The following is a 15,295-nucleotide window of genomic DNA, read 5'->3' on the forward strand; positions in this document are numbered from 1 at the left end:
AGCAACCCACGTCACGAGTGTATCTATGGCGTCAATAATCTATAGATTGCGCCGAGTGTGGAGTTCTAAATTTCTGAGTATGCTTCGCACTGCGCATGTTCAGAAACAGGGGACTTAACGACATCTGCTAATATCGGAAGTTAACCTATTTTCACCGAGATCACTCCTATTATAGAATCTTTATTGTGTTGTTTGCTTTGTTTTCGTGACACATTGATAAGTTTTCACGAGGTCCTAGTATTTTTCCCACAAGACTAATAATATTTTACACAGAAGTCTACATTTAAACTATGCACAAATAAAAACGTAAATGGATAAACGTGTTTAATGAAAATTAGTGCAATAGCGATGAGGTCAGAACTCTTTCACGAAAAATAATTTTCATTGGCATCTCCTACTTATCAAGCAAACTAGATACAGAGGATAAAGTAAAAATGGGATATTCACTGCGCTCTAAATATTGTTTGACGTGTTTGCACTTATATATTTTCTCGAACAAATAAATATCTATGTTTTGAAATGTTTGGACGACACTTCCCTATTATTTCAGTTCTCAGGAGTGTAGAGAATTTAAAATGCGTCATCTGACAAAAACATTCACTATGAATTTTACGTTCGACATTAATAAACTCTGTTATCCCTGCTTCTTCCTACACTGTGTCACTATAATTCGATTTCTAAGCAAAACGATAGTCCCTCATAACCTCACTTCCGCCGCTGTGCTGCCAATCTGCACGGCAGACATCTCTCACAACATACTCAACTTAGGCGCTGACTTGTAATCGTAAATTACCGCTCGAGACAGACGCGATTCTGTACAGGAATGAAACGCCGGGGGTGATGCAGTAGACTCACTTGTCTCGAATCGTCAACTGTGACGAAAAATCGATTGTGTAAAACTAGTTTAATGGGAATGTGTTGATCACTGTATCACCGGTTGAAGCGAACCTCTTCCGAAAAATTTCCTTTTGCCATTCGCCGCCTACAGTGTGAAAGCAAGGAGCTTCACACGCCTATTACAGCTTGATTCGTCTGTGGTTTCTGGAACATATAAGGTGATATAGCGGCACGAAAGCCAGCATTCGAGACTGCAACAGACGGCGTCGATCATCGACACATACATGATCATTTCAGTGACTGTTCTGCATGTTCACAGACTTTCGATTCACTCTGGCTGTTCTTTCGGGGTGTTAGAGTAACTGAGACACGGTTCATTTTGCAACATACCGGTATGTTACCTGAGACCTTTCCTTGCTTTGGCGTGATCAAAAACCCCGGACGTTTGTTCAGGTATAGGGACGGAAATGGACCGATGAGCGATCCCTCCCGATTTATACTACAGTATTTCTATTCTAGTGAGATCATTTGGTTCAGTTTCATCCTTATGTATGCTTATTTTCATTAAAGGAAAAAGCTTCTCCTGCAGTTAAACAATAATGTGAGTACATGGCGGCTATAGGATGCGCCCAACGTTAATGGAGCACAAGTAGATCACAATATAGCATACCCAGAAGATGTTAAAAAATGGTTCAAATGGCTCTAAGCACTATGGGACTTAACAGCTGAGGTCATCAGACCCCTAGACTTAGAACTACCTAAACCTAACTAACCTAAGGACATCACACACATCCATCCCCGAGGCAGGATTCGAACCTGCGACCGTAACAGCAGCGCGGTTCCGGGCTGAAGCGCCTAGAACCTCTCGGCCACAACGGTCGGCCGGTCGGCCGAAGATGTTCACGTGCAGCTTGTCGACGCCGTTCAGACTTGGAGAAAGTTCGGTTCATTGTCAGGAGGCACATGGGAACATCATACCGATATATATATAGGGTGGTCCATTGATCGTGACCGGGCCAAATATCTCACGAAATAAGCGTCAAACGCAAAAACTACAAAGAACGAAACTTGTCAAGCTTGAAGGGGGAAACCAGATGGCTCTATGGTTGGCCCGCTAGATGGCGCTGCCATAGGTCAAACGGATATCAACTGCGTTTTTTTTTAAATAGGAACCCCCATTTTTATTACATATTCGTGTAGTACGTAAAGAAATATGGACCACTTTTTTTCACTTTGCGATAGATTGCGCTGTAATAAACATATGGCTCACAATTTTAGACGAACAGTTGGTAACAGGTAGGTTTTTTAAATTAAAATACAGAACGTAGGTACGTTCGAATATTTTATTTCGGTTGTTCCAATGTGATACATGTACCTTTGTGAACTTATCATTTCTGACAACGCATGCTGTTACAGTGTGATTACCTGTAAATACCACATTAATGCAATAAATGCTCAAAATGATGTCCGTCAACCTCAATGCATTTGGCAATACATGTAACGACACTCCTCTCAACAGCGAGTAGTTCGCCTTCCGTACTGTTCCACATGCATTAACAATGCGCTGAAGCATGTTGTCGGTGGATCACGATATCAAATATCCTTCAACTTTCACCACAGAAAGAAATCCGGGGACATCAGATCCGGTGAACGTGCGAGCCATGGTATGGTGCTTCGACGACCAATCCACCTGTCATGGCCGGCCGGTGTGGCCGTGCGGTTCTAAGCGCGTCAGTTTGGAACCGCGTGACCGCTACGGTCGCAGGTTCGAATCCTGCCTTGGGCATGGATGTGTGTGATGTCCTTAGGTTTAAGTAGTTCTAAGTTCTAGGGGACTGATGACCTCAGTAGTTAAGTCCCATAGTGCTCAGAGCCATTTGAACCACCTGTCATGACATATGCTATTCAATACCGCTTCAACCGCACGCGAGCTATGTGCCGGACATCCATCATGTTGGAAGTACTTCACCATTCTGTCATGCAGTGAAACATCTCGTAGTAACATCGGTAGAACATTACGTAGGAAATCAGCATACATTGCACCATTTAGCCTGCCATCGATAAAATGGGGGCCAATTATTCTTCCTCCGATAATGCCGCACCATACATTAACCCGCCAAGGTCGCTGATGTTCCACTTGTCGCAGCCATCGTGGATTTTACGTTGCTGAATAGTGCATATTATACCGGTTTACGTTACCTTTGTTGGTAAATGACGCTTCGTCGCTAAATAGAACGCATGCAAAAAATCTGTCATCGTCCCGTAATTTCTCTTGTGCCCAGTAGCAGAACTGTACAACACGTTCAAAGTCGTCGCCATGCAATTCCTGGTGCATAGAAATATGGTACGGGTGCAATCGATGTTGATGTAGCATCTCAACACCGAATTTTTTGAGATTCCCGATTCTAGCGCAATTTGTCTGCTGCTGATGTGCGGATTAGCCGCGACAGCAACTAAAACACCTACTTGGGCATCATCATTTGTTGCAGGTCGTGGTTGACGTTTCACATGTGGCTGAACACTTCCTGTTTCCTTAAATGGTTCAAATGGCTCTGAGCACTATGGGACTTAACTTCTCAGGTCATCAGTCCCCTAGAACTTAGAACTACTTAAACCTAACTAACCTAAGGACATCACACACATCCATGCCCGAGGCAGGATTCGAACCTGCGACCGTAGCGGTCGCACGGTTCCAGACTGTAGCGCCTAGCCGGCCGAAGTGGCCGTGCGGTTAAAGGCGCTGCAGTCTGGAATCGCAAGACCGCTACGGTCGCAGGTTCGAATCCTGCCTCGCGCATGGATGTTTGTGATGTCCTTAGGTTAGTTAGGTTTAACTAGTTCTAAGTTCTAGGGGACTAATGACCTCAGCAGTTGAGTCCCATAGTGTTCAGAGCCATTTGAACCATTTTTTTGTAGCGCCTAGAACCGCTCGGCCACTCTGGCCGGCTGTCATCCAGGATACCGAGCAGCATACACAGCACACCCCCGTTGGGCATTTTGATCACAATAGCCATACATCAACACGATATCGACCTTTACCGCAATTGAAAAACGGTCCATTTTAACACGGGTAATGTATCACGAAGCAAATACCGTCCGCACTGGCGGAATGTTACGTGATACCACTTACTTATACGTTTGTGACTATTACAGCGCCATCTATCACAAAGCGAAAAAAGTGGTCCAACTAAAACATTCATATTTCTTTACGTACTACGCGAATATGTAATAAAAATGGGGTTCCTTTTTGAAAAAACGCAGTTGATATCCGTTTGACGTATGGCAGCGCCATCTAGCAGCCCAACTATAGCGCCATCTGGTTTCCCCCTTCAAGCTAGACGAGTTTCGTTCTTTGTAGTTTTTTCGTTTGATGCTTATTTGGTGAGATATTTGGCCCGGTCACTATCAATGGACCACCCTGTATATATGAGGACGCTGCTTTGGCTGAGCTGTCGTTTGTACTCAGGTGATCTAGACTATGTGAAAAAGTTTCCGATGTGATTGTGGCCGCACGACGGGGATTAACAGACTTTGAACACGGAATGGTTGTCCATTTAGGAAATCGTTAGGGAATTCAATATTCCAAGATTCACAGTGCAAAAAATGTACCGACATTACCAAATTTCAGGCATTACCTCTCAGCATGGACAACGCACTGGGCGACAGCCTTCACTTAACGACCAAGAGCAGCGGCGTTTGGGTAGAGATGTAAATGCTAAAAGACAAGCAACGTAGCGTGAAATAACAGCAGAAGTCAATATGGTACGTACGACGTACGTTTCCGTTAGGACAGTGCGGCAAAATTTGACGTTAACGGGCTATGGCAGTAAACGACCGACGCTACTGCCTTTGCCAACAGCACGACGTCTTCTGCAGCACCTCTCCTGTTACCGTGACCATATCGGTTGGACCCTAGACGACTGGGAAATCGTGACCAGATCAGATGAGTCCCGATTTTAGTCGCTAAAAGCTGATGGTAGGGTTCGAGTGCAGCGCAGACCACACGAAGTCATGGACCCAAGTTGTTAACAAAGCCGTGTGCAAGCTGGTGGTGGCTCCATAACGGTATGGGCTGTGTTTACATGGAATGGATTGGGTCGTCTGATCCAACTGATTCCATCATTGACTGGAAATGGTTATGTTCGGCTACTTGGACATGATTTGCAGCCATTCATGGTCTTCATGTTCCAAAACAAGGATGGAATTTTAATGTATGGCAATGCGCCATGTTACCGGGCCACAATTGTTCGCGATCAGTTGGAAGACCATTCTGTACAATTCGAGCAAATGATTTGGCCACCCATCGAACATTTATGGGACATAATTGAGAGGTCATTTCATGCACATAATCTTGCACTGGCAACACTTGCTGAATCATGGCCGGCTGTAGAGGCAGAATAGCTCAGTATTCCTGCACGGCACTTCCAACTCTGGTTGAGCCCATGCCACGTCGAGCTGCTGCACTAATGGGAAAAAGAGGTCCGACACGGTATTAGGAGGTATCCCATGATCTTTGCTACCTTAGTGTATATGTCTGGCGTATAAGTGCAGATATTCTTATTAGTGAGTAAGGACAGTGTACTGAACAACATTTCATCAGTATTTACATCACTGTCAGAGTAATAATTATAGCTGTTGGGAGTAGTATGCTTTTAGACTGGTTAGTACCTCCAGATACATGTGCCAAGAACAAGCCAGTAAAGCTTATTTTCCTCTGGGCAGCAGGTCGGGCGTTGAAGTATGGACGCAAAACGGTAGGTCTATAGTGACAGCAAAGTAGTAAGTTCCTATGGGACCAAACTGCTTAAACACTACTTACTCTAACTTAAACTAACTTACGCTAAGGACAACGCCCACACTCATGCCCGAGGGACTCGAACCTTCAACGGGGGGAGTCGCGCGAACCGTGGCAAGGCCACCAAGACCGCATGGCTACCCCTGCGGCAACTGACAGCTGTAGTCCGCTTAATGGGGCACGATACTGCCGTACAGAAAAATCAGATTATAAATTATGTGACGCCTCTGTGGGAAGGCTGTTAGATACAGAGAAAAAACAGCTAACACACTGAAGTGGGTACATATTAAGGTACCAATGCTTACAATATCTGCACTTATCACATAGTAAAAGAAAAAGAAAGAAACCATACGAATCAGTATAGGTCAGATAATGAGGTAAGATATAAACTATACACACTACAGTCAAACAGCACGCTGAAGATATCAGCCACTGGAGGTCTTATTCAGAGACATTGTGGATGTCTTTAATTGCACCTCCATTGAAAAAGTACACAATTGCGTGCAGCTCAACTGGGACATAGACCTGCGTTCTGTGGTGTCCACTGATGAGGCTCACTTCTGTTTGCGGCGGTCAGATAGATGCAATCGTGTCCTTAGCTGACGTTGAGAAAGGTAATAGGAAACAGTGATTCTCGAGACTCATACCTCTTCAACGCCTGGAATCATGATGTGGGGAGCTCCTGGATGAGCCAACAGGACTAATTTAGTAATTGCTGAATTGAGGTTGATTGCTCGCCAGTAAGTGGCAATGACGATAAATCCTGTTCTCATACTCTTCATGACCAGGGTACCAAATGACATAGTTCAACAGGATAATGCGAGACTGTACAGTGCCTTAAGGAAAGCACAGATCCTTTACTGGCCTACCCAGCCCCTTGATCTATCACTTGTAGAGTATTTCTGAGATCCGATAAGCAGATGTATACACTACTGGCCATTAAAATTGCTACACCACGAAGATTACGTGCTACAGACGCGAAATTTAACCGACACGAAGAAGATGCTGTGATATGCAAATGATTAGCCTTTCAGAGCATTCACACAAGGTTGGCGCCGGTGGCGACACCTACAACGTGCTGACATGAGGAAAGTTTCCAACCGATTTCTCATACACAAACAGCAGTTGACCGGCGTTGCCAGGTGAAACGTTGTTGTAATGCCTCGTGTAAGGAGGAGAAATGCGTACCATCACGTTTCCGACTTTGATAATGGTCGGATTGTAGCCTATGGCGACTGCGGTTTATCGTATCGCGACATTGTTGCTCGCGTTGCTCGAGATCCAATGACTGTTAGCAGAATATGGAATCGGTGGGTTCAAGAGGGTAATACGGAACGCCGTGCTGGATCCCAACGGCCTCGTATCACTAGCAGTGGACATGACAGACATCTTATCCTCATGGCTGTAACGGATTGTGCAGCTACGTCTCGATCCCTGAGTCAACAGATGGGGACGTTTGCAAGACAACAACCATCTGCACGAACAGTTCGACGACGTTTACAGCAGCATGGACTATCAGCTCGGAGAACATGGCTGCGACTACACTTGACGCTGCATCACAGACAGGAGCGCCTGCGATGGTGTACTCAACGACGAACCTGGGTGCACGAATGGCAAAACGTCCATCCGTGTTTGGCGACATCGTGGTGAACGCACATTGGAAGCGTGTATTCGTCATCGCCATACTGGCGTATCACCCGGCGTGATGGTATGGGGTGCCATTGGTTACACGTCTCGGTCACCTCTTGTTCGCGTTGATGGCACTTTGAACAGTGGACGTTACATCTCAGATGTGTTACGTCCGTGGCTCTACCCTTCATTCGATCCATGCGAAACCCTACATTTCAGCAAGATAATGCACGACCGCATGTTGCAGGTCCTATACGAACCTTTCTGGATACAGAAAATGTTCGACTGCTGCCCTGACCAGCTCATTCTCCAGATCTCTCACTAATTGAAAACGTCTGGTCAATGGTGGCCGAGCAACTGGCTCGTCACAATACGCCAGTCACTACTCTTGATGAACTGTGGTATCATGTTGAAGCTGCATGGGCAGCTGTACCTGTACACGCCATCCAAGCTCTGTTTGACTCAATGCCCAGGCGTATCAAGGCCGTTATTACGGCCAGAGGTAGTTGTTCTGGATACTGATTTCTCAGGAGCTATGCACCCAAATTGCGTGAAAATTTAATCACATGTCAGTTCTAGTATAATATATTTGTCCAATGAATACCCGTTTATCATCTACATTTCGTCTTGGTGTAGCAATTTTAATGGCCAGTAGTGTACTTTGATACCTGTTTCCAGCAAGCAATCTTCATGAACTGACTCAGCACGAGATTCAGTTATGGCCGAATATTTGTGAAGATGACATTCGGTGTGTCTGCTTTCACGTCAACAAATTCAAGAGTTGTATTGGTGTCCATAGGATTTACCCTAACACTGACTTTATTGGTCGACATAAGTTACGAATGGAATGAAAGTTTAATCATTTAATACCCGTGACGTGATGGACGTCTCCGCAGTGGTTGACAATTATCAGATTGGTGCTTCACGTGTAACATTTCCCATTTCCGCCAATATATTTGTGATATACTCGTACTCGGAATAACATGATCGGTAATGGACTTCACACACTTACTGAGTACGCGCGGAATCAGTGCAAGCTGCTGCAATGTTTTGTATATCAGAGCCCTTCAGACTGTCAGCATGATCCGCAGCTGCTGCGGCTGTGAGCTGCGCTGTGCTGGCGCGGCGTGACGGTGGCGTCGAGAGCGTATATAAGCTGCGATCCGCCGGCGCCCGCCACTATCGGTCCGCAACCGCGATATGGACAAAGCGCAGCTGGCTCTTCTTATCCTCGCGCTCGTCGCAGTAGCCGGGTGAGTTCTCCGTACAGTCTCTGCAACCCACTACTCTTCTCCGATCCCTTTCCTTTCCACTTGCCGTTACCTCAACCATCGCACAACGATGGACCTACGCAGGCAAAGCATCTCGTCACAGATTTTCTGACAGTTCGTAGTGCCCACGTTTGAGACTGTCAAACCTCTATCTGACTTTAACTTTACACTCCCCATACGTAGAAACTATTATATAAAAGAGAGTAGTCACTTTTGCCAGAGTTTATTTCATCAGCAATAAAGTAATTAGAGGTGGTTCCGTAAACCAGGGGAGGTGTTCCTTACGTAAAAACCTTATACTGGACTCACCTAAGTTGAATATAACAAGATACTAATAACATGAAATGAATATGCAGACATTTGGATAGTAAACTGACTTTTTATCTTTTGTATCGTCTCTGTGGCAAGTTAGTCTGTTCTCTTATCGTTATACGTAAAGAGACATTCAGGGGTCGCCATAGTGCATATTCACTACCCCCAGATATCCCTGAATGTCTTTAGAGCATCTGAGTTAAAATATTTTTCATTTCGTAAAGTTTCATTTATTAAATTATCTCCGAGATGTCGGAATTCCCAGGTTATCTTATCAGAAACAGGGGAATGCTCAACTGGCTGTTAAATGTGATTATTGAACGCCACTATTCAATACAGTGGCATTCTAATTCCCTACTGCACTGTAGAAACGTGCCGTGAACAGCAACGTCTCTAGGAAAATGAGACAGAAAGCTGAGAGTTTAACGTTCAGTCGAGGTGGAAGTCATGGGAGACGGAGCACAAGCTACCTTTGAACAAGGACGGACGAAGGAACCATTCGCGGATTTCCTGAAAAACCCATCCCGGAAATCGATGGAACGATTTTCGGAAACCGTGAGAAACCTAAATCACGACGGATTGAAAGAGTCGCTCCTGGACAACCAGTTTAATTTAGGGGTGCAATAATCATACGAAACAATGAAATACATTTTACGAGGGCTTACTACTGCTTTTTGTGATTTCATCGCAATCTAATGGGCTAAAGAAAGCTAACTACTTACGAAATTACTTCCCACTTTCTTTACCTTGTAAAATTAGTCGTCTCGGCTGCACTGACATAATCTCTTATTATCAAAATTCTACCGAAAGTAAGTTTCATAATTTTTATCAGCTGTTGCCCATGTGCTATTCGTAAGTGATCCCCAGCTTCATAAACTTGTGAGTTAAGAATAATTTGCATACGCTGATGTGAGGTATCATTTGTAAATTAGGCGACCTATGAACCTGTAACTTATACCAGTGTCATTATAAATTTAATTATTGAATACGCAAGTTAACTTATTATCACACGTAAAATTTATCGATAACGATAGTCTTAAAAGTAAGTCATAGATAAATACTGAAGCACGTGGAATTGTAAAGTAGCTATCGAGAAGAATGCATTATATCACCAGACAACAGATTATCACTCAAGTACTCCGTCTAGTCAAGTTTCATATTGACGTGTGTTTTATCAGGTAAAATCTCTGACAGCGAAACAAAGTTCCTCTGGCCCAGCTTCTGACAACAACGGCAGATAATTGAGAACCGTAAGTCTAAACTAATAAAAACTTTAGAGAAATATAATGCTGAATCGAATTTGATTTTTATCCAAATGTACATTCCTACGATAAACCTTTACAGGCAAAAGCTGGAAGATTGCTTACACAAATGTTTCACTTATTATACCCCGATACTTACCAAATGAAATATGTGATTGCCTGGTAAATAACACGTCCACTCGTATGTATTTACCGAGTAGACTGGCTTATTGGCGGAGGGCGACAATCGGGCTATTTAGATTTTGTTATGTATAATTCATATGAAATGTTACGCTCCAGATCACCTTAAAATCAACACGAAGTTTAAAAAATCAATTCTGAATTTGCTGTTGACTTTAAATGCATGAAAATAAAAAGTTAATTTTATAGCTGAGTGCAGTAAACTAACGAAAATCTTTTTATTCAAACCGAAACAATGCGCTGTTGTTTGTTTAAAATGGAAAAATCTTAGCTGAACCTAAAGCGTCAGACGATATTAACAGCAATTTATTTGTCTTCATGTAGCGTATGATCGACGCTGAAGCCAATGGCGCCATGGTAGTAACGTATATCTTCAAAGAAAGGGTTTCAAAAGATTTGTTAACAGGCTTTTGCAAATTCAGCTGGAGTGGTAAATTCTTTTTTCCACACTCAAGCGTATCATCACTGACGTTATTTAGTCGTTAAATATTTTAGAGATTATCTGTGGCATTGTGTTATGGATAGTCGTCAGGCAGTAGTAAGATTTTCCAAGACGAGGTATTTTTCTGTGTGTTATCGCTTTGAGCAACGAATGTCTCGTAAAGAGATAACGCTTCCGGATGTATATTAATCGAGTCTGTGCTAAAACGCTGATATAAATATGTATCTGTTGAGTTGCTGATGTAATAAACTGTCACTGTTCGCTGCTCGTATAATTTTTTTGAATTATGATTTGTTCAGTGATTCACGTCACTATGTTCGGAAAATTAACCCCTTCTTATCATGTTTCTCAGTGCGTCGCTGGAGAGTAAATATGTGTATCTTGTTCACGTTCTGAAATAAAGAAAAGTAGTGAATATAGTATTGATATGAGTAGAATTTTTGACACACAGTTTGAGATCGGATAACTTTTAAATTTTCGCGATGTAAAATGTGAACTACGTCGTTTATGCAGACAAACATTTGAAACGCTACGTGATCTCAGCATTGAAGGTTGATTCTAACATTCAGTTACTGGCACATCGGAGGTCAAAAAATAGAGAATGTTCGGGTAGAAACAATATGCGTGAAAAGTGAGCTGCTGTTCGTAAATAGGTAAACCTGTCATCAGCCAGAAGGTTAATTTTATACAACAGTGCTTTACTTGGCACGTATTATGTGGAATGTTGTGTGCCTTCACATTCCTGCAATCTGATAATCGGAACACCTATTTAGTTTTGGTGGATTTTACAATTTATCTTCGAACCTGAACCATACTGCAATATGATTTTTACGTTAACTTAAAGATTTTCCAGGGACGAAAATCATGTTAGATGTTTAAAGAAATCCTCGGACCATTCCAAAATCGAACCGGGAACTTATGGATTCACACTTAGCGCGTAAGTAGGATGCTATTCTTCCTGTTCTCAAACATTTATAAATAATTACGTAATACACTTGTTCTCACAGAAAGATATGAAGAGAAAAACATAGTGAAACCCTTCTCTGGTACGATATTTTAAGGGAGAGGCTCCTGAATCTCAGTGAACAAAGAGAAACAGCAATGTCAGTATTTTAATGTGTATCGTACAATCATACGTTAGGTTTTGTCGATTATCATTTCAGCGCAAGTATCGCTATCAAGCTGGGAGGTGTGATGTCGATCATCCTGGTTTCTTATTTATTGGAGTCCCTTTTATTTCTTTATATTATTGGGATTAAATGTTAGTTCAGTGGAGCGGACATTTAATGTAACTAAAATGTTTTGATCGAATGAAGTTGTCTTATAAAGCGAAGACCCTAATGTGGCGCTTGCGATTGTCGGCTCGTATTGGAGTTGTGGGCTTCTCATTACGAGTTGATTGTTTTCGACATCCACCACATCGCAACGTAATACATTTGCAGAATACCGTAACTGACGACTAGAATATACCGTAGTTATTGACTATAATGATCACAAAAAATATTTTTTTCTAAATATGTCCCACGTACCGCCACCACTGTGCGGGATACTATCAAATAATGACTAAATATGTTGGCGTGCAAATGAGTATAGAATTACTGTACCTGAGGTTCCTTAGCACGGGGTCTGTCATCAGAGAAACGTAGCCTCGGAAACGTTTTAACAGGACAACTCCTACATCGCTTCAGACAGAAAATGTAGTTCTCCAAACATGTTTTGAGTGAATGAGTGACCTAATTACTCATTTTTGTTAGTAATTAATTTTGAGCTAAGCTCTTATCACTGATGCCATCATCTGATTGCTTAGGATTGCGAAACAAATGGTAATGACTGGATATTATGCTAAATCATTTACAAAAAAAAAGGCTCTAAGCACTATGGGACTTAACATCTGAGGTCATCAGTCCCCTAGAGCTTAGAACTACTTAAACCTAACTAACCTAAGGACATCACAAACATCCATGATCGAGGCAAGATTCACACCTGCGACCGTAGCGGTCGCGCGATTCCAGACTGAAGTGCCTAGAACCGCTCGGCCACACCGGCCGGCAATATCATTTACATTTTTGGCGGTACAGATTACATAGGCATAGCCCTCCAGCCTATTGCTTCCTTGTTAGGAACGATACTGGTTTAAAAAAAAGTAATTAAAAAAATTAAAAATATTCAGTCTCAAGATCAGCACACGCTGTTTCTCGAAGATAATTCGTTCTTGAAACCAGATCTAACTTCGGAATTTCTGTATAGGCCTCAAGTTCCACGTGATACTAAGTTTTTTGTAAATTCTTACGTCGGTCTATGTATTATAGCATTTTATGTGTCTGGCAAAAGGATAACAAAAAGATCTATGTCAATACACAAATTAATCAAAGAAATGAGCAACATGAGAGTATAGTAAAGTGAATAAACGTATGTAATAATATATTCTTTCTGATTTCCTGTGATACCTTGCCTCAGGAACGTCTCTTCGTAAAGCCCAGTAGTCGTTGAACAACATTGCAGTAAATCAGTATATTGCACAATTTTCTTTGTTTTAGAGATGATTCTAGGCAATTTTGGTACACGGTAGTAGCAGTCGCTTGAGTGACCCGTTGGTTCCCGCCAAATCATGGTGACACCAACGGACATGTGATGTGATCCTTTTAACCAGCCTGTCAGGAGCGTGACACATGGCAGACAGCGCATGTGGGACCCCATTTTTTCCCTTGGTTGCAAACTTTGCATCCAAAATAAAGATATTTTTACAAGAGGATTAAGTTTTAGTTTTTACGATTTCGGGATTAACTTAGTTATTTATACAGGTATGATGCATTTCTCCTTCTGGGTTCAGACAAAACACAGGCTTTCATCATCATACAGCAACTCACTTCACAAGGTCAGAGCTCTCTCACTACTGAGATCGATGCAAACAAACACAATGCGATGCGATTTAACGTGAACAAGACTCATCAGCGTCCTTCGTATCCTAGCGGTTAATGTCGGAACTGAGAATCATGTATGGATTTTCTTGTATATATTTAGACTGTTTAACAACAATTACATCCACAAAATATATAAAAGTAAATTAATTAAGGAATATCAAATAACCAGCACGTAACATTTTCAAGTTATTATATATAGGGTACAGTATCACGAAAACTGAGATCGATATGCAGAAACGGATTTCATTTTCGAATTCAGTAACGACTACTTAGCTAAGGACACCCTTCAAATTCTTTGTGACTAGCGTTAGTGGACCGCAGTAGTGGAGTACAAAATGTCTGCTAATCGATGAGCCACTTACGTATGGAGATTTTATATAATGTAATCCGCTGCTCCTACTTGACATAGCTCTGCAGTTGACATCAGGAGAGTTAGTGGATGCTGCTGTCATTATCCAGTACCCGGAATCGAGCGTGGATCTTCCTGGCTGCAGTCGGACATATAGCCGACTCCGCAAAACATACGGACTGTTTTTACGCAAAAAAAAATATAAATTACAATTTAATCATTTCATAATTTACAGCAGCACATCTCCGGTCTGCTATAGACGTCTCCAGATGTCCGTTGAGGAGCTTGAGTATAAAATATAATTCCTGAAAACGCTCGCCGAGCTTTTACGTTTTCCGCTTTGCAGTCAGATCCGTAAATAAAACGACTTTTAAAAAGCAACACTTTCGGTTATTCATTTCTCAGAAACTACCTTCATTTTTAAACATATATATGGCTTTCCATTAAATTCATTTAAGTGGTGAACACAATAATATAAAGAATTCTAAAAAGCCTTTAAAATATTATTTATATGCCGCGATTTATTGCTGGTTATAAACATACGCCGTTTTTCTTCATGTCGACAAAGTCTCTTTCGAAACTGTTTTACAGCCCTTTAATTTCAGGTAAAGCCAAAATTTCTTTGTTACCTTCGTATCCCTTCGAGGACGACGCTATAGGAGTGCAGCTGAAAGTTTTAGCTGTTGAGCAAAATTTTCCTGTGGGTCGTATCGACAGCGAGACAGTTACAGAATAGGGTAGTTTTCACAAAGGAAGGGAAAGAAATCGTTCAAATCATGTTGGTGAATATATATATGCATATGCATATGCAAAAAGTGCAAACTGAACCATAAGTTAGGACTATCTAATCTGGGAATAAAACGAGATTCTACTAGGTACAATCCGAACGTAGTACATCGCTTCGCTCCAAAATAAACTATTTTGTCTAACTAATAAAATTAAGGATTCGAGGAACGAAAGATGTTACTCAGTATTTGAAACCGTGCAGCGTACAAGTAGAGTCGGACTTCAGCAGTTATCAACCAGATTCAAATTATATATGAAAACATTATCTGTGTGTGGTCTACAGCTTCAATAATAGTTGTGTGTTGTCCTCTGCATTCAGTTTTTCATGATGTAGTCGTCAGCCTCATGAGGAATTGCACTTACTCTGTGGACCACGATGATGATTAAATTGTTCACCGTAAAAATTAAATGAAAGTGCTGAGGGGCTATATTGCTATGTTCTGCGAACGGAATAACAAATCTGCGCCGGCCGATGTGGCCGAGCGGTTTTAGGCGCTTCAGTCTGGAATCG

The 15,295-nt window shown here is 42.1% G+C and overlaps 1 protein-coding gene across 1 annotated transcript in view; it reads left to right on the forward strand.

Moving 5' to 3' along the window:
* Positions 1-8,445: 8,445 nt before the first annotated feature.
* Positions 8,446-15,295, forward strand: part of LOC126470380 (regucalcin-like) — a 156,167-nt gene continuing 149,317 nt past the window's right edge. The window contains exon 1 of the mRNA XM_050098210.1: positions 8,446-8,514. Coding sequence (XP_049954167.1) covers positions 8,462-8,514 — 53 coding nt within the window. The 5' untranslated portion in view covers positions 8,446-8,461. The remainder of the gene's footprint in view (positions 8,515-15,295) is intronic.

The sequence above is a fragment of the Schistocerca serialis genome, chromosome 3, assembly GCF_023864345.2.
Source record: "Schistocerca serialis cubense isolate TAMUIC-IGC-003099 chromosome 3, iqSchSeri2.2, whole genome shotgun sequence".
NCBI lineage: Eukaryota > Metazoa > Arthropoda > Insecta > Orthoptera > Acrididae > Schistocerca > Schistocerca serialis.